The following is a 20,111-nucleotide window of genomic DNA, read 5'->3' as shown; positions in this document are numbered from 1 at the left end:
TCCATCTCCTCATATTTTTGCCTACACTAGTTATCGTTACTTGTTACCGAGTAAAAAATAACTATAAGTTACCGTTACTCGTTACTGATTTTCAAAAGTAAGTAGTTACCATTACCGTTATTTAAAAAATAATGGCTCGTTACTTTTTCCGTTATTTTTTTAAATTAAAACAAGATTAAATAAAAATTTTATAAAATATTTTTTTATTTAAAATATTAATGAAAGGAATAAATTTATTTTAAACTTGTAAAACCAAAAATATTTCTTTAAACAAAATTTTAAAACAATTAAAATATAAATTAAAAAATTTGGTTAATTAAAGAAAGATGCTAAGAAAAGCTGATTTGGGATATCTTTCCGTACACTAGGTACCGTTACTTGTTATCAAGTCGAAAAAAGTAACTATAAACTACCGTTACTGATTCTCAAAAGTAACTAGTTATTATGATCGTTATTTAAAAAGTAATGATTCGTTACTCTTTCCGTTACTTTTTATATTAAAACGAGATTAAATAAAAAATTTATTTGTAAAGTATGTTTTTATTTAAAATACTGACAAAAAAATTAATTTATGGAAGGGGAGACAAGTAATGTTTCATACAAAAGTTTTACGGCATGAATACCTCTATTTAACTATGCTATTTATTTTTTCTCCAAAAAATTTTTTTCAAAGAAAAAAGTTTGTTAAAAAAAAATTATTTTTTTTTAACTAAATAGCATAGTTAAATAGAGGTATTTATACTGTAAAACTTTTGTATGAAACATTTTTTAATACTTTGTTTAATTTACAAGATATATCAAAAAAAGGCAGAAACTCTAAATTTTTGAAGGGTGGTTTCAACCTTTTAAACCGTTTATAAGCACCAACTTATAATTTCTAAATTCATGTATTTACCCCCTCTACATTTATGCCAAGTTTCATTAAGATCAGAATTTTCGGGTTCGCAAGGTTCCCTTGTCAGTAACTGTGTTTCAAGATTGACGAAATTTTCGGGCCACAGTTTATATGAGAAAAATATTAAATTACTAAAAAATTATAAGATCTGCTGCAGATCAAATAGGTAAATTTATTATTATTTTTCCCGTTTTATTATAGGTCATACAATTTTTAGATAAAATATTCTTTTTTTTAATGTTTTGTTTTTAAAACATATTATTGATGTCAAATTTTTTGGCTCCCTTTATATATATAAATTTATAATTTTTTAATTATACTTTTATATCAAACACATATTATGAACAAACATTGCACAATTAACAAGTTATATATTTTTTTCCGCAATTTTCCTATACATGGTACCACTATGCGCCGTGCCGCGCCGCGCCGGCTGGACGACCGCGCCGCGGCGCACGGCAATTGTTGTCATGTTGAACTTACATACTAGTTGCAGTGTTGCAATGTTTAGTTGCCAAGAAAAATTATGATATAATAATATAAAATATAATAATACATATAATATTTCCAGGACGTCTGCAGTAGCCTATAAAACTTATCGTTTCGGCAGTTTATCACGAGGAGTTTGCAGTACGTTTTTAAATTCCATATGTTCTGGGTGCTTTTAATGCGAGTCCCCTTGCCTCTCACATTATTTATCATCGGGGTGCTTTTTTAATGTGAGTCCCCTTGCCTCTCACATTATTTATCATCGGTGTGCTTTTTTAATGTGAGTTCCCTCGCCTCTCACATTATCTATCATCGGGGTGCTGTTTTAAAGTGAGTCCCTTCGCCTCTCACATTATCTAGCATCGGGGTGCTTTTTTAAAGTGAGTCCTCTCGCCTCTCACATTATTTATCATTGAGATGCTTTTTTAATGTGAGTCCCTTCGCCTCACATTATCTTTTGGCGAGTGGATTCACATTAAAAAAGCACACCGATGATAGATAATGTGAAAGGCGAGGGAACTCACTTTAAAAAAGCACCCCGATGATAGATAATGTGAGAGGCGAGGGGACTCACATTAAAAAAGCACCCCGATGATAAATAATGTGAGAGGCGAGGGGACTCACTTTAAAAAAGCAGCTCGATAATAGATAATGTGAGAGGCAAGGGGACTCACTTTAAAAAAGCACCCCGATGGTAGATAATGTGAGAGGCAAGGGGACTCACTTTAAAAAAGCACCAAGCATTTTCTTCCATCTCTCTTGACAAAGAATTCCGCACATTTTTTTCCTACACCGAGGCAGCCTTATATACCGCGCTCGACGAAGGATCGGGGACTCTCGGTGGTCCTCGGTCCCCTCCCCGTTCGGTATTTCGACGATTGGGATGTCGGACGGGGGGACGCGCGTATCGTAGAGATGGTTGCCGTATCAACGAAATGGAGATGCTTCATCACGGGCCAATGCCCGTATGGCGATTGTTTGACTAGGCCGATTGCGATCGCTGTTTGCCGTCAGCCGGGGTTCGTTACAAAATTTTTTCCTTACACAAAATTACTTTTTTTTAAAAGCTTTAATATTGCAAAGAATTATAAAAAATTATATCAGAAAGAAGAAATATCGTATTTTATTATAATGTAAAGAATTTAAATATTTTTTATAATTTCTGAATTATAAGCCTTTACATATGTGAAAAGTGATGCGATTTCGATAACCTTCAGTTATTTTTTGACATAGCTCACCGTTCTTAAATACGTTTGTAAATCACCCTTGCTACAATATTCCATTACTAATAAAGGTTTATTGTACATAGTACAGTATCCAATTAAAGATACTATATTTGGATGCTGACCGGCGGATTTCATCATTGAAATTTCTATATGAAAATTTTTTATATTCTCTATTGTTGGATTATCTACACATAATGAAGTAAAACTTCATAAGTAAAATTGTTTATTTATATATTTTAATACTACTTTATGTTCAATTATTACATACACAAATATTTTATGTAAATGTAGAATTCTCTTAACACGTGTTGCACATTTAAATCATTTTATAAATAAATTTTATTCTGCTTTATTTTATTATATTAAAATACCTTTCATCATTTTAACAGCTACGTCCATGATACCGCCGATTTCATCTTGCAATGAGGCAAGTCTGACAATACCATACGCTCCACTGCCTAATATACCTTTAAGTTTCAACTGTTGTGGAGCAAGTTGAAATTTATCATCAGGCAAAAGAGTATCAATATTTTCTATCGTATAATCTCGTTGTAAAGATTTTTTTAAGGAGGCCATAGTATCCTATTAAGTGAAAAATTATTAAAATCTTTTTTAGATAGTTGTTTTGAAATTTGAGATGAAAAACTGCTTCAATAATAAAAATTTTTTGCAATAATCTAACGAAAATAAAAATAGACCTTGTAAAATTTTGCTACAAATCTTATTAGGAAGAAAGATACAAATGTAATATAGAATTTGATTTATCACATGATGTCAGCAAAATGCTAGCAGATAAATAAAAAAATCTGCTAATATAATTTAGCAGCAAATTACAAGTATTTTTCTAATCAGAATCAGTGGCAAAATTGTGCAGGGTCTGTAATTTAATGATGGCAATAGAAATCGTCCAGAAACTGTTCAGTGTAATTTTCATATTATCGTGAAAACGAAGCAAGATCGCCATTAGATTTCGTCTCTTGCATATATAAATTTATTAGGCTCTTTTTATATATAAACAAATTTAAAGCTCGGACGTATTATGTTTCTGTATTGTTTATGTTTGCACTTGATTGCCAACTTCGTAATTTGCTAACAATTTGTTTACAGGGATTTGATAAAAGGTTACGTAATTATTAATAAAAAAATTATAACAAAATTATTAATTGTTAACTGACCAAAACGTGATATTTAAATATAATAAGAAATCTATTGTATTTGATATTTCACCAAAAGTATAATAAAGAATCAAAATTAATTAAGTTAAAATTAATTATACTATAAAAAATCGATCTATCTTACAATTAATCATCGGTTAAATATTGCATGATCATGGTTTATTGATGAGCTTACCTCAAAATGTATATATTCCATATTAATCTGCTTAGTCTTTTTGTTACGATGTTGCATACAAATTATTCCAAATACCACCGCGACAATAGTTAATGTTGATAACGCTACGATAACTTCCTGATACGATAGTTCTGCAATTATTATATTCCATAGGTCTTATTCGAAAAGAAATTTTCTATATAATATTTGATTAAAATTATTAGCATGCCTACCTGATTCTTGATCGATATTTCCAGATGTAGTTGATTGTAAACTTACACCACCTCTTGATTCTGCTACAATATTGATTTCGTATTGTAACCTTACATCAACGTTCGAAAAAAGAGCTTCAACTGCATTCTATAAAAACATAAAGCAAAAATTTCTGACTTTCAGGGTTTTCTTTGTAATCGTAAAAGAATTGTTACATTGTGGCAATACTGACTCCAGATACAACCATTAAACGCGGTTCAAATTGAAATGAGTTAAACCGCAACGTGTAATTGTCCGGTTGTAGAATAGGTTTACTCCATTTAACTGCAATGTTATATAATCCTTTAGTTTGTTTTTGAATGTACTCTGTCCGTAAACCTTTTACTTTTTCAGGTGCTGTTTAATTGAAAAAGAAAGTTTATTATTGTACACTTGATTTAGCTGTAAAAAAAGCTCAAAATAGTTTTAGAATCATTACAATTCTATTAATATTTCCCATTAATATGAAAGATTTTGAGTGGCACCTGTTTGCCCACGTCAATATTGGCCACGGTCCCGAATAGCCACGTAAATATTGACTACGTCAATATTGGCCACGATCGCGATTGACCACGGAGTGGATTGGCCACGTCAATACTGGTCACGCGTAATATTGCCTACGTCAATATTGGCCACGCGTCAATATTACCCACGTCAATATTGGTCACGCGTCAATATCGCCCACGTCAATATAAGGATCTCGTTTTGCGTGGACACACACGAGGGGGTGCAAGGGAGGCCTTCGGACCCCCTCCCGCACTCATCCTGTCGGTAGGAGTGCCTTGGGCAGAAATGCGTGTCCGTTATTGACGTGGCCATTATTGACGTGGCCAATATTGACGCGTGGCCAATAATGACGTGTGGCCAATATTAACTTAGCCATTATTGACGTGGCCAATCTACCCTGTGGTCAATCGGGATCGTGGCCAATATTGATGATAATCAATTGGGACCGTGCCCAATATTGACGATAACCAATCGGGACCGTGGCCAATATTGACGTGGGAAAACGGGACGCTCCAGAGATTTCCAATGTAAACAGATGTATGCCGCGTACTGAAATAGTATTGTGCCGATATTTCGCGTGGCCAATATTGAATCATCAGGACTGGGAGGTCAATATCAGCTCTGATATTAAACTTTCTATAATTGTAATAGTCCTCTTTTTGTGACGAGAGAAATGTGGATAGGTAGAAGATGTTTCTAGATAGAGTGTTTAATTGACGAACCTGTTACTGAATATTAGAGTTTCTAATTCTAATTGCAAGCTGCAATGCTTGAAACATTGGAATAACATTGTTTCAGTACGCGATGTCCATCCAAAATCCTTTCATATTAATAACTCAAAATATATTTAAGAAATACTCGAGTACTAAAGTTCAAAATGAATTTATTCCTTTTTTAAATTATTTTAGTAACTTACCGCAGATGTTTAAATTGTGATAAATTTGTAGACATGTTGGAGTGACAAAAGTAAACATCGTTGCGTTGCTGACTTTAGAAAAATCATCATTGCCTGATCGGATCAATATTGTATTATTCTGATTACAACGTAAGTGTTGTACAGAAAAACTGAAATCTAAAGGCTGAAAAAAATATGCATGAGTTGTAACTAACAAACAGAGATAGCAATAACTGTGAAATATCAAATGAGATGAGTCATAACTTATTCGAAAGGAGAAATTAAGTGTAATGGAGAAGGTATTATGTATGGCACTTATAAAGACAGCCATTTATAATACCTTCGTTATTAAAAATGCTAGTGATTACTTGTGATATACACTACTCAAAAAAAATAAAACACTATTCGTATACCGAAAAAGGTTATTTTCAATTCTCTGGAACTTAAGGAAAAATCATCGCAGAAACAAAATCCAAAAAATATTAAAGCTTGAAATTTCTTTTTTTTAATTTTTCTTTTACGCTTTTTGGTAATTTTAGTTATCTTTTTTTTATCAACGTGGCACAATGATGAAGCTTGACCCGTTGAAATAAAAATTTTTAATTCGACTCTGTTGCGCTGCATCTCGCGTGAAAAAATTATATAAAATTTCTGTTATATGCATCTTATATCGGGATATTATCCCTTTATTTTAAGTAGTTGTTCATTGCTGTGCAATTTTTTTTACCAAGTTATTGAGATTTTAAGAAAAAAAGGTCATTTTGACTTTCATTGCTTATTACTCGTAAATATATCAACGTACAACTCTAAGTAACAAACAATGGAAAGCTGAAAGTCTGCACTTTTTAATGCTGATTGATAAGTAAAGGAAAAGCACTTAGGCAAATTTGGCACGAAATTCCATAGGACATTATTAAGAGGTGCATAAACATATGAGAACGTTTACAAGCAGTAATTAATCAAAGAACGTTAGTGTTTATTATTGGGGAGTAATTGTAATATACAACTTTGCTTTAGTGATGTGATTGGATCTTTCTTCACGACAATGTATTAAATTAAATGAGAACGGTAAAATTTGCGATTTTTTACGTAATCTTTGAATGCAATTTGTTTTTAGAAAAAGTAAATCTATGAAAAAATTAATAGCATTCGAAAATGCACATCTTCAGCTTTCTAACGCTTTTTTGTTGAGCCGTACGTTGATCTGTTTACAAGTAGCAAGCGATAAAAATCCAAATGACCATTTTTTCTTAAAATCTCAATAACTCGGTTAAAAAAATCGCACAGCAATGAACCACTCAAAATAAAGGAATAAAATCTTGGTGCAAAATGAAAATAACAGAAATTCTCTTTAATTTTTTTCACGCGAGATCGCAATAATTTTTATTTTAACGGGTTAAGTTTCATCACTGTGTAACGTTTGTAAAAAAAAAGATAACTGAAATTGCCAAAAAGTTTGGCTGTACAATTTTTTGGGCGGAGTTATGACATATCAAAATTATCTATCCATTTTAGTCTGTGTTCGCAAATTTCACGGTGAGTTCGCTAATTACCCTACAGATGGAAGCAGGTTGAGGGAACGCCGTGGAACAGGTATAATAAAATAGTACAAAACGAATATTAGGCATGTGGACTCAGTGTGATGTCCGGATCTTAATATATTTATCACAGATAAAGTTTGATAGGCGCTACACACGTAAATCGTTCATTTAAACATCAGAGTGAGTCTGTCAAAATAAATAGAGAAGAGTCTTTGATCACTCGCACATTGATTATATTATTGTTTTACCGGGTTGTAATGATAATGCCCGTGAGCCATTGGTACATGGCGCCGGCGTGCGCCGTTACGTGGTAAGCTTAAGCCTCTCGATGATGTTGATATACCAGAGTTGTGATAAGTTTTCTCCTTGCGACAATGTAAGCCTATCCGTTGAGCAGTCCTTGATTCCGTATGCGAAGATCCCACGAATTAATACGAACACAATTATTATGCAAAACTGTTGCACAAGAGGCACCGCTTATCGCAGCCATAGAGCACAAGTACCGAAGTGAAACGGGAGACGAGCCGACGCATGCGCGAGTTACGTTAGCGCGGCATTCCACGATCTAGGTTAGTCTAGCCACTCTAGCCCGCTCTAGTAGGTGCTGCCACCTTAGCAGTCGACGGAAGTATCGAAATGATTCTCGAACAGCCTGTTTATGAAAGTGAGTCCCAGATGTGCACAGTAATAAACGGACACAGCAAGCTGAGTGAAACGGATACAGTAACAAACGGACACAGACCAAACGGACACAATAATAAACGGACACAGTGCGAAACAAACACAATGCGAAACGGACACAGTGCGAAACGGACACAGACCAAATGCGCACAGAGCGAAACGGACACAGTGCGAAACGGACACAGACCAAATGCGCACACTGAACATGCGCACGGACCAAATGCACACACGGAAAGTCGCAAACCCGTGTGATGCAGTGAATGCTTTGCACGCACACACACACACACACACACACACACACACACACACACACACACACACACACACACACACACACACACACACACACACACACACACAATGCGCAAAATCTGGCCAGCAACTTTTTCGTAGTGCGCATTGAATAATGCTGATGCTGGCGGTAACAGACATAAACTAAAATGCAAAGTAACTTTGATATGTCATAATTCCGCAAAAAAAATCGCACAGACTTCAATTTTTTTTAATTTGTAGGGAAAAGTTTATATTTTATCATTATTCTTGTAAAGGTTACGAGAAAAATTCAACCCTGTGAAGCGCGTCAAAGTATGAATATTTTTGAACACAAAACACGTTCTTTTAAAGAGATTTCGAAAAGGGAAAAGGAGAGGATCAAAATTTAATAAATGCTCTTTCAAGTAGAGACTTCAAGCTTTAAAATAAAAGAAAAAATTTTCTAATACGACAAGTTTTTACGAAGTTACGATTATTTGAAGTTGAGTGAAATTTTGGTATAAATTTTTGTTGCGCTAATTTTGTTTCTCAATGTATATTATTACTCATATATTGTCAGGATATACTTGTTATATGAATTATGTCTAATATAAGCTAGCATTTTTTTTGTTTATTCTTAGAATTTACTTTTGAGTTACGCAATTTAATGTTTTTTTATTGTAAAGCTCAATATTTATGAGTCCGTTAATTATACTGAGCACTATCTTAATTCTTAGGAACAGTTCATTATTTTTTATTATAATTTTTTTTAGCTTTACAAATGATAAATTATTTTCTTTTTTCAAAGAAACTTATATTTTTGGTTTCAAACATTTCATTTTATTGCTAAAATGCTGTTTTCTTTTTAACCTTTCTGAAAGCTTAATATTAAGCTTATAATTAGATTTATTGAAAACACTATTTGTTTAACTAAAGTTACTTCTTTTATTATAATGTGTGCATTTATTTCGAAATAAATTAATGTTACTTTGTAAAATGACTTTTTATTGCCTTTTATACCTTACAAAGTGCAACATAATTATATTTTTATACATGCTTTTCAACATATTTTTATTGCAAATGACGTTAAACAATTATTTTAACAATAAACAATAATATTATAAAGTTCAAATATAGCAAAAAATAACCACTTTTCCGGACCGGAAGCTTAATAATAGGCGCTGGAGCAATGTTATCTTTTTCGTAGTTTAACTCATCAACGAGTACAAAAATTCTAGCATTAAAACTAAAAAAGTCATTCAAAAAAAGGCCGGTTTTCTAAAGATTAAACAATTTTTTATTTTAATTATATTCTCTTCACATAATCAATTTTATAGTTTGATTTAGATTCAAAATACATAATTTAAAATATATTTGATAATTTAAAATATTGCTTATGTGATCTCTTAAAAAAAAGTAACCTTAAAAGCATGTCAAAAATAGCCTGTATTCTCTCGCTCTTGATTTTTGACTTTATTTTGGTGGAAAATGATAGCAAACTATGAGATACTAATCCTCTAAAAGAAATTGAGCCCACTCTTTGTTGCTGAGTTAATAATAATAATAATAATAATAATAATATCTTTATTCGCCTTTCTCTTGCGGAGTACAGGCGGACTCCCGTTCCGTTTACAAAAATAAATAATATCGCTTTTTTCGCATTGCGCTTCGCCTATATTTTGAGAAAGAGAGAGACCACACCTCCATTCATCCATCCATTCCGCATTCACTCTTGGACCTCCGCTTCCGCCGCTTCTCCATTTATTCTTCTATTCGCCATCTTTTGTCCTCAATCATTCTTTGCACTCTTCTCCTCCCGGCCTTCTCTTCCCCCCAGCCTTCCCTCTCTTCCCACATGTTGTCTAGTATCTCTAGCCACCTTTCTCCCTCTCCCTTCTCTCCTAACACTTCATCTACCATCTCCTGCCATCCCTTTTTCTCCCCCCAGTCTATGCACTCCTCCCACATATGTTCCCATGTCTCCTCTCCCCATCTACAAATTCCACATTGCCTCTCTTCCTCATCCTCCTAATATCTCCCTCCCTTCATTCCGCTACCTAACCTAAACTTTGCTACTCTTTGCCACCTTTTCTCCTCCCAATTTCTCTTTAAGTAATCTGGAATACCCTCACTTGTTATTCTTCCGTACCACCTATTAAACCGCGAGCTACTAATTCTCTCCCATCTTTCCCTCCTCTCCCTAATCTTCTCTCTCTTTATCATTTTCTCCCCTCTTAACCTCCCCTCCTCTCTCATTCTCTCTACTTCCTCTATTCCCCAACCCCTTTCCTCATAAAATTTCCGCCTCTCTTCTTCCCAACCTGTCTTTGCTCTACCATCCCTTGTTCTTTTCTTTATCTCTTCCCAACATCCTCTTGCTAACTCTCCACCTACTTTCTCTTCTAACTTCTTTTAATATCCCCAAGCTCTCATTCCCGCCCTCCCTTCTAACTTATCTCTTTGCAACTCTTCGCATACCATATATCCTGGCACGCTTCTCTCCCAGTACCCATCTCAAGTACCTCTCTTGTAACCCTCTATTCCCTCTCTCCTCTTCCATCCCCAAATTTCCACCCTTTTTTAATTTCTTTCCATTGTATTTCCCATATGTAATCTTTCGGCAACCTAAACCTTATCTTTTCCCATCCTTCTCTATTTATCCATGTTTCATTACTACCACGTTCCACTCCTTCAGCTCTTCCCAAAATTCGCTATCTTTGTTTCCTAGGCCCGCTACATTCCAAAACGCTATCCTATAAACTTCTTTCTCTGGCTCCCTCCTACACTTACTCCTCTTTCTTTCCTTCTCCTTTTCCTTATCCCCCTCCTATTGTTATCCCTTAATTCGCACTTCCCCTTACGTTTCCCCATTCACCATACCACTTCTCTCTTACCTCATCCTACCTTTTCATTACACCGTCCACACACATCTTCATGTAACCTACTTGCACCCTTTTTCTCTCTTCTCTTTCTCTCTCGGCTTTCCTCTCTTTTATCTCGTCCTTCTGTCTATCCTCGTCAAATCATCCACTACTCTCTCTCTCTGTCCCCTTAAACTCTTTTTTGCTTCCATTACTTTCTAATTCCTCCATCTTAACTAGCACCAGCCCTCTCCCCTCTTTGTCTATACCTCCTATCTTCTTAACCTCTTTTACTTTTTCTTTAACATTCATCACCTTCCATAACTCTTTTACTGCCTCTTCTTCCTTCCCTTCTTCCAATCTAATACCCTTAATTACTAAATTTCTCCTCTCCGCTCTTTCTCCTTTATCCTATTTTACCTCCATTTCCCTTAATCTCCTTGTTAACTCGCCTGCTACTTCACCCTCTTCTATTCCTGTTTCCCCCGACCTCCTTTCTTCCCCCCGTTCCCACCTTGTTTCCTCTCTCTTCTCTAATCCTTTTAATCTCCTTTCTAGCTCCTCTAATCTCTTCCTCATTTCTTTCCTTTCTTTCTCCCACTTCCTCATCATTTATTTCCATTGTTTACTCATTTCTTCCCTTCCTTCGTCTACTTTCATCTCTTATCTTTTCTGTTTCTTGAACTATATCCTTTCTTAAAAATTCTCTAATATCCCCTAACGCTTTATTCCAATCTCCATTGCATTTTTGCCCTCCTTTTGGTAGACTTCTCCCTATCCTACTCCTCTTATATAAATCTTCCTCTTTTACCTGCTCCCTCTTCTTGTTCTTTTTCCTTCTTTTTTCCCCTATTAAACAAATCCTCCGATTAATAAATCCTCCGGTTTAATAGGAAAAAGGAAGGACAGAGAATAAGAAGAGGAAGCAGAGGAAGAGAAGCAGGTAGAGAAAGAAGATTATGTAAGATAGAACTGCCGTTAGCGAGACATAGAGATGCTTCCCATGCTACCCGTTCTCTCTTCCTAACCTCTCTATATTCGATGGCCTTCCTCTTTTCTTACTTTGCTCTCCCTTCACTTCTACTCATATATCTTTGTTTTGCTAATCCCTTTCTATTCTCTTTGTTCCTAATGAACACCTCTCGTTCTAACTAAATTACACACCTGTCCTGCTTCTACGAATTCTCACCCGTCTTTCCGGCGCTTCTATCGCCCGCGCTTGCCTCGCTCGTACGTTCTCCCTCCTACCTATTTCTTTGCCCCGCGTCTAACCTAACCTAACCGATAATACCACACTTTTCCCTTCTTTTTCTGCTTTATCCTCATTCTACCTCTGAATTTATTTATCTCACCTATCGCCCTGCTCTCCTATTTTTTCTTACTACCTCTCCTACACACTCTCTTTGTCACTCACACCCGTAAATCTCCTCGCACACTAGCACACTGCTTTCACTCCTGTCACTCGCACAGTCACCGGAAGCGGAAGTCCTGTTGTTGAGTTATGAAGCCTTAAATTTGTCATTTAGATATCGTGAAAACTCAAACGGATATTTGCAATAAGAATAACTTTTAGGCGAAGCACTTTAAGGAAAAATATTTCAGACAAAAGTTACAAGCGTGAAAGGGCACACAAAATGATGACCTTTACTGTGACCTTGAAGATACTCCCGGAAGGTTATTTAGAGATCAACTTTCGATTTTTAAATGAAAACTTTTATTTAAAATAACACTTGAGAGTGAAATATTTATTGGAAAATATTTTTTTGGACCGGGAGTTGATAATAGAGGTGGCTGTGGGGTCAAATTGTTTTATTTTTTTTTTTGTTGTTCATTTCTACAATGAAGTTTCCACTGGAAAAGCTGAAGTTGACCTTGAAATGAGCTTGCTTATCTAGCATTTGCCATTTGAAAAATTCAATAATATGTTTCAAGAAACATGATTATTATTACACTATTTTTCTACTAGTTTATTATTACACTAATTTATACACTATATTTCAGTGTTAATTTAGTAAATAATCAACAGATATGGTAGTGTTACATCCGGAGAATTTCACGTTTTTATCACCCGCTGACCTCTAAGGAAAGAGACAAATTAAGAAAAATGCATCTGGCACTCATCGGGAATCGAAAAGAGTATAGAATTAAACACCGCGTCGCGCATTGTGGGAAAAAGCTGGTCATAAAAATTCCAGAGAGCTCGCGCTTTCCGAATTGAACATCAAAATGCTAAAGTCTCTCTGTACCCTGATCATGCACTTGCACCCCCCCCCCGTGTGTGTGTGTGTGTGTGTGTGTGTATGTGTGTGTGTGCGTGCGAAACATTCACTGCATCACATGAGTTTGCGACTTTCCGTGTATGCATTTGGTCCGTGCGCATGTGCAGTGTGCGCATTTGGTCTGTGTCCGTTTCGCACTGTGTCCGTTTCGCTCTGTGCGCATTTGGTCTGTGTCCGTTTCGCACTGTGTCCGTTTTGCTCTGTGCGCATTTGGTCTGTGTCCGTTTGGTCTGTGTCCGTTTGTTACTGTGTCCGTTTCACTCAGCTTGCTGTGTCCGTTTATTACTGTGCGCATCTGGGACTCGCTCATCTAAATCGTTGAGAAAAGTGTGAGACCGCGTAGAACTCCGAGCGTAAAACAAATGAAAACCCGATTGTTTTGAACGCGGGAAGCAATAATTCACCTTACTTTCGAAGCAAGATACGATTCTCAATCCTAGAATTGACGACAGGGCAACAGGAAATATAAAATTCTAATTTTTACTGCCCTTAGATAAGAACATCCAATAATATCAATTCCCTCCCCTCTCAGAACTTGAACTATCGCAAGCAGAGACAAAGAAAAATAAACCAATGATTAGGGATTCTAACAGAAATTTATTGCTAAAACAAATAAGGTCCCATTCAATTAAGAACCACCTCCCGTGCAATCCCGAAAAGGGATCAACCAATTAAAGCCTTCGAACCTTCCCCACACCCAAACCTACCTTCCTGGGAAGTTATTATAAAGCCGCGACGCCATCGTCATCGTCAACCTTTTTCTTTCCATTTTTCTTGCAATGTCTTTAAACATTTTCCGCAAGTGAGTCAAACGCAAGTTTGGCGCGAAAAATAAAGTTCGTGCGGCCCTTGTGAGTGATTTAAGTTAGTGCACCATTGCCAATAAGTGCGGAGTATCGTCCACCATCATCACGGAAACTACCCGCCGCCCACAAACACTTTTGGCAACCCAAAGGGAATATCCACCCACAATTCCACTCGCCCGCACATTCCACAGCGGTCAAAGTAGTAAGTCATTCACTCAGATTTGTTTTTCTTTCCTTTTTCTTTTTTTTATCGTTCGGTTCTCCCATATAATATACTGTTGTCACTTTAGTGAACAATCACCTTCGACTTAACCAATCCCGCCAGTCAATAAGACGGAAACGTTGGAGTCAAGTCAGAGCGGTGCGGGCCCTTCTCAACCAGACCTACCAGGAGTTTTTAGAGACAATACGTTCTCCGACCCGCGAGGACTCTCCACAAGTCCCTCCTTCCTCATTCTCCCCCATCAGCTCCTCAGAACCTGAAAATGAATCGCCACCACTCTCCCCTCCGATTTCAGTATCGAAATTTTAGAAGAATTCTCTCCCCCACCCTTCCGTCCTTCGTATTATCATTTCGACCGCTTTCTCCAAGATTTACTCGAATCATCGATATCCTCTCGATTCCCTATAAAATCTAACCCAATGAGTTTTCACTTTCGCGAGTATTAACTAATATATGGCGACTCAATAAATTTCGATGTTTTACTCTCCGTAGTATCTTCCCTCGCCCCCACCGACCACATCCCCGTGTTCCTCCCCCGCATCTTTCATTCCTTCGCAGTCCCTGTCGACTTTTTCTATAAGTTCTTCCTTCCATCCACCGCCATACTTCAAGAAATTGAATGATTCTTTCATATCCATCTCATCAGTAATATATTTAATTTGTAACAGTAAGATCTGTAACAATTAATCGTACTTATCATTTTGTGTTATATTAAGTTTCACTATCGACATCCGAGCAATGTCTAATTTATTCGCGTAAGCCACACGAATAAATTCTGAAATTGTGTTCACCTAATTGAAATTCTAATCGCCACACTGTAACAAAACCTAAGTTGTAACGTTACTAATAAAATGCGCTTCATTTCCAAATTCTATTGTTTAACGAATCGTTTATCACGGCTGTCAACTGTAGCGGATTTAACCATAAGGAAATTAACAACCCATCATATGTAAAACAACCCGACTAAATTTATAATCATGTTGCGACCTCAGCCTGCAATTATCTGTCACTTAACATTAGTTATTATATGAATAAATAGTTGTGTTAAAAGAGTCTAAATCTGTCTTTTCAATCAATTTTTTTACCTGACCCCCCGCTTTTCCCTGATCAAAGAAAGCACCAGGTCCGATCCCGAGTTAAAGCGATTCAATTCGCTAACTCAAAACAGGATCAACGACCGCAAATCCAGGAGAACAGAATTATAACGGGCCTATTGGCACGCTGACATTTTCTGGACATTACGAGTGCGTTTCCCCCAGAGGCGCTGCTCTTCTCTTGACCGTGTGCCTTCGAGAGTCGTGTCACGTTACGTCCTTCCGTGCCTTACCTCTATCTCCCATAAATACTTCCCTAATACTCGATTCGACTCTAATTCTATAAGGCTGAACTTAACAGTAGTATCTCGCGCCAAGTAAACGCATAGCGCGAAATCGCGTTGTGTACACATGCGGACAGGAATGCCTAGCCATCTGTAAGACAGCTTAACTTATTTAACTTATTGCATCAGTGCAGTAGTGTAGCTAAAAAGGACAGGCCAATGATCATAAAGTGTATGTGGTCACCGAGTGTGCGCACGTGGTCGCGGAGCATGATCTCATGTCGTTATGTTTCGTCGGTATGACAGGTTTCATAACCTGAATATTCGCCAACTTTAACGATTAATATCTCGAGATATTTGAGGTGATGTGTTTAAACTAAATAATTATCGAAATTTGTAGTAATTGAAGTGCCGTGCTTTATGTTTTTAAAATTATATTTGCATTTTATTAAATATATATTGTGTGATTGTCACAAGTGAGGTGAATTGGTATTCACAACTATGTGTTATATAATTTAAATAATATTAAAGAAGTGGCAACAGGAATTACAAAAGGATCCATGCAGTTACAATACATGGGATTCATTTCAGCATGAGATCATCATTATTGTCTCCGCTATCTGAATCTTGTGCAATGTAACGAAGTCATCAACATTGCAGCTTGACTAATCATTTGTATTTATTGAAGAAAAAATATAACTTTCTTTCTTGTAACACATGTTTAGATAATTAGATTTGTTTTTAATTCGTCTTGTATATTTGTGATTCAGTGAATGGGTGTAAGATGCAAAGTGTTATGTTATATATTGCGTATAATTCTAAAATTTAATCAAATTTATGTGATTTTATTTTTAATGTTGCTGATGTAACTTAGTTTATGACTATACTTTATTTTGCGAAGTAAATTGTGCGGATAAAACTAAGGAATGCAGTTACATAAGTAAAATAAAGATATTTTAACAACAACGAATTGTTATCACTGAAACTTAATTATTAATTCTCTTCAAATCTTACTCGATTTTAATTGAAGAAGCAACACCTTTATATTTTAATTTTATCAAAAAATTTATGTGTATTGAAGTTATATTTTTAACATATGTATGTGTTGCTTATTTTACAAAATTGAAGAGTGCATTGTTTATGTGTATTGAAGTTATATTTTTAACATATGTATGTGTTGCTTATTTTACAAAATGAAAGAGTGCATTGTTATACACTCCTTGCATTACATTATTAACCCTTTGTTGAGACCAATACAAGTTCTAATACTAATAAATGCAACTAATCTGACAGATTAACTAGCCAAATCTTGATCATTAAAATCGTCAAAATCCTCAATTGCCAAATGTATATATAACTTTTTAAATATATCGAATTATAATTATTAAATACGACTAATCTCCAATCCGATTAAAAATATCTAACGTCTGTGCATTACGAACTTTGAACAATTATATCAAAAACAGATATTCTCTGTAGTCAATATTAACAGCAGCATATTTTTCACTTATGAATAGGGCTTTATACTAATGCTATAAGATATAACATACATTTAACATATATTATAACATATATTTAGAAAACATGCTTTTTACAAAAGATACACAATTTATAATTTCGTGTGGATGTATTTGTTTGTCAATATTTGTCTGAAAACATATCTTATATCCGAAATTATTCAATATTTTAGAAGGAAAATTACCTATGCAATTTTGTATAGAGTTTTGACAGACCTAACCAAATTTTGGCTAACTTCTACGAAAGAAAAAAAATGTTTCACTGTTTCAATAAATTTGAATCACTCAGAAACTTTTTTAATAACATTTCATAACATACAAACAAATTTAAAAAAAAAGATTAATATTGACGTTGACAATATTGACGCGTGGTCAATATTGACGCGTGAGCAATAATGACGTGGGCAATATTGACGCGTGGCCAATAGTGACGTGGTCAATATTGACGCGTGGGCAATAGTGACGTGGCCAATATTGACGTGTGGGCAATAATGACGTGGGCAATATTGACGCGTGGTCAATAGTGACGTGGTCAATATTGACGCGTGGTCAATAGTGACGTGGCCAATATTGACGCGTGGGCAATAATGACGTGGTCAATAGTGACGTGGCCAATATTGACGCGTGGGCAATAATGATGTGGTCAATATTGACGCGGTCAATAATAACGCGTGGCCAATAGTGACGTGGCCAATATTGACGCGTGGGCAATAATGACGTGGTCAATATTGACGCGTGGTCAATAATAACGCGTGGTCAATATTGACGTGGCCAATATTGACGTGGCCAATCCACCCCGTGGTCAATCGGGATCGTGGTCAATATTGACGTGGCCAATATTGACGTGGTCAATATTGACGTGGCCAATATTGACGTGGTCAATCGAAACCGTGGCCAATATTAACGTGGTCAAACGGGTGCCACTCTTCTTTTAGAATTGACACGGGCTCAGATGTGTCGGTATTGAGTATCGGTATGGCGGCTTCTTTGAATCAGGAGCAGATAGAGTGTTGCAATTTGAAATATCCCACGGAAGGGTGTCGATAATTTCACTGGCTACCGCTTCTGTTCGTCTAGACAAATTTTGTACTGTTTTGAAATTTTACAGATATTAACGATGAGGCCATACTCAGAGGAGACTTTTTCTCCCGAACGGGTATTTTTGATGGCCTTTTTGAAAATGTTTTTGGTTTCACAGAAAACGTGGTAGTAAAGCGCGGGCTAATTTGTCCTCGCATTGAGAACTGCCTTGCCGAGCTCTCTAATTATTTTGCAGAAATAGAATAGTTCCGAACAGAGCTCTGTACATTTAGAAATTGAGCAAAAGAAAATTTTTTTTAGATTTCTTATGTGAATTTTATAATATCTTTTTCGATAATATTGTTGCGGAAAACTATGATATTCTCTGTCATAATATAAAACTTTGTGATTCTTCTCCCATAAAACAGGTACCTTGTCGTATTCTTCTTCATTTACAAGCAAAGATAAATTAATAATTAGAAGAAATAAAAGAACAAAAAGTCATAGAGGAATCTAGTAGCCCATGGATTTCTCCTGTTCTGGCAAAGAAAAAAGACGGCACAATTCGATTGTGTGAATTTTCGGAGATTAAATGCCGTAACAATAAAAGATTCCTATCTCTTACCGAGGAAATAATAATTTGGATTTGTTTTGCGGGCAATTTGTGGTTTTGCACTTTTGACTTAAAAAGCTGTGTGACGTGGCGCGTCCGGCGCGCGCGTCAAATTTTAAAGTAAAGGCGCCGAGTGAGGGCTCATCTAAAGAGTGTGCTAAGGGCGACGGAGGAGCAGCCGTTGTGGGAATTCTGCTGGGGACAATCGACAGTGGAAGGAGCGCTTTTCAAGGAGTTTCCCCGCCGAGCCGTGCGTCGGGCCCCGCAGCGCGTTGTCGTCCCTGAGCCAAGGGTACCGACCGCGCCGAATGACAGCACGGAGACACGACGGCTCCCAGCAAGGATCACGCCGTGGGCACGCGCCACCGGGCTACGGACCGGAAGAACGGCCACAGCCATGTAAACCGCCAGTCACCAAGATCGGATTGGTCGCGGCCTGGCCAGCCGGACCTACCGAAACGGCGGAAAAAGGGATCGCACTTTTGGAGCACGTGTCCATCACGGACCTTTCGAGAGATGAAGCAGCGCGGCGCTGGATCGAGGATCACGCGAGTCACGTGGATCCATCTATTGGTAATCGAAGAGCGTCCGCGCCTGCGCGACGGCTCGAGCCGGCCGGCGCGGGACAGGGGCTCCTCACTGTTCGGTCGACGGTGCGATAAGGCGTATCAAAGGACCAGCTCTACGATCAACTTCGGCGGACGAGGATTTGGAGATTTTTTGTAAGGCCATCACTCGGCAGCCACGCGGAATTCAGTAAGATTCGGTAAGGCGGTCGACTTTCGTGCGGAACCGGATAAGGGATACCGTTTGTCGTGTTACCGGTGATCCCGAATCCGATACCGTTTTGCTGTTGCTTATTTATTAGTGTAGAGGACTCGAAATACAAAGTAGAGTCTCGTGGCCGCGCGAAAGATCGGACCGACCGGCCTGAATATTTAGTTATTAAGTACGTCCCTCTCGGACAAAGCCGGCACCGACAGTCATCTTGTAATTAATACTTGCGTTCTTTATTATCGCGAATACCGATCTCGAGCATATTATAATTATTGTGATTGACGAGCGGAGAGCCTCGACGGCCTCCCGCCTTGTAGAGAAAAATTAAAGTTTCCGCATTCGCTTTGTGCCGACTTTCGGCTTCCGTCCTAACCACATCTGTGAATTTATGAAATTTTATTAAGTGGAGTAAGCTCCACGATTGTCGTCGACACCGTACTCCTCTATCTTTAACGAAATATATTTTAAATTTGATATTTAATTGACAATTGAGTATCTATTCTTTTCTACGACCTGCCTCGATCCGAGCTCTCCACCCCCCTCGATTACTAAAGAACCACGCCCCTCTACCACTTCGAGAAAAGAGCCACCGGCATTAGTAACGCTTCCTATCCGGCTACCGATTTATAG

At 36.9% G+C, this 20,111-nt stretch overlaps 1 protein-coding gene across 1 annotated transcript in view; it reads right to left on the bottom strand.

Annotated features, from left to right (window-relative positions):
- LOC105835746 (tyrosine-protein kinase receptor torso) overlaps window positions 1-5,874 on the bottom strand; it is an 86,694-nt gene extending 80,820 nt beyond the window's left edge. The window contains exons 1-6 of the mRNA XM_028190260.2: window positions 5,615-5,874; window positions 4,385-4,548; window positions 4,173-4,299; window positions 3,961-4,091; window positions 2,982-3,192; window positions 2,623-2,795 (exon numbers count right to left, since the gene is read on the bottom strand). Of these exons, the coding sequence (XP_028046061.2) occupies window positions 2,623-2,795; window positions 2,982-3,192; window positions 3,961-4,091; window positions 4,173-4,299; window positions 4,385-4,548; window positions 5,615-5,672 (864 nt within the window). The 5' untranslated portion in view covers window positions 5,673-5,874. The remainder of the gene's footprint in view (window positions 1-2,622; window positions 2,796-2,981; window positions 3,193-3,960; window positions 4,092-4,172; window positions 4,300-4,384; window positions 4,549-5,614) is intronic.
- Between the last annotated feature and the right edge of the window lie 14,237 nt (window positions 5,875-20,111).

Source organism: Monomorium pharaonis, chromosome 6, assembly GCF_013373865.1.
Source record: "Monomorium pharaonis isolate MP-MQ-018 chromosome 6, ASM1337386v2, whole genome shotgun sequence".
Taxonomy (NCBI): Eukaryota; Metazoa; Arthropoda; class Insecta; order Hymenoptera; family Formicidae; genus Monomorium; species Monomorium pharaonis.
The sequence above is the reverse complement of the archived record's forward strand: the minus strand, read 5'-3'. Positions and strand labels throughout refer to the sequence as shown.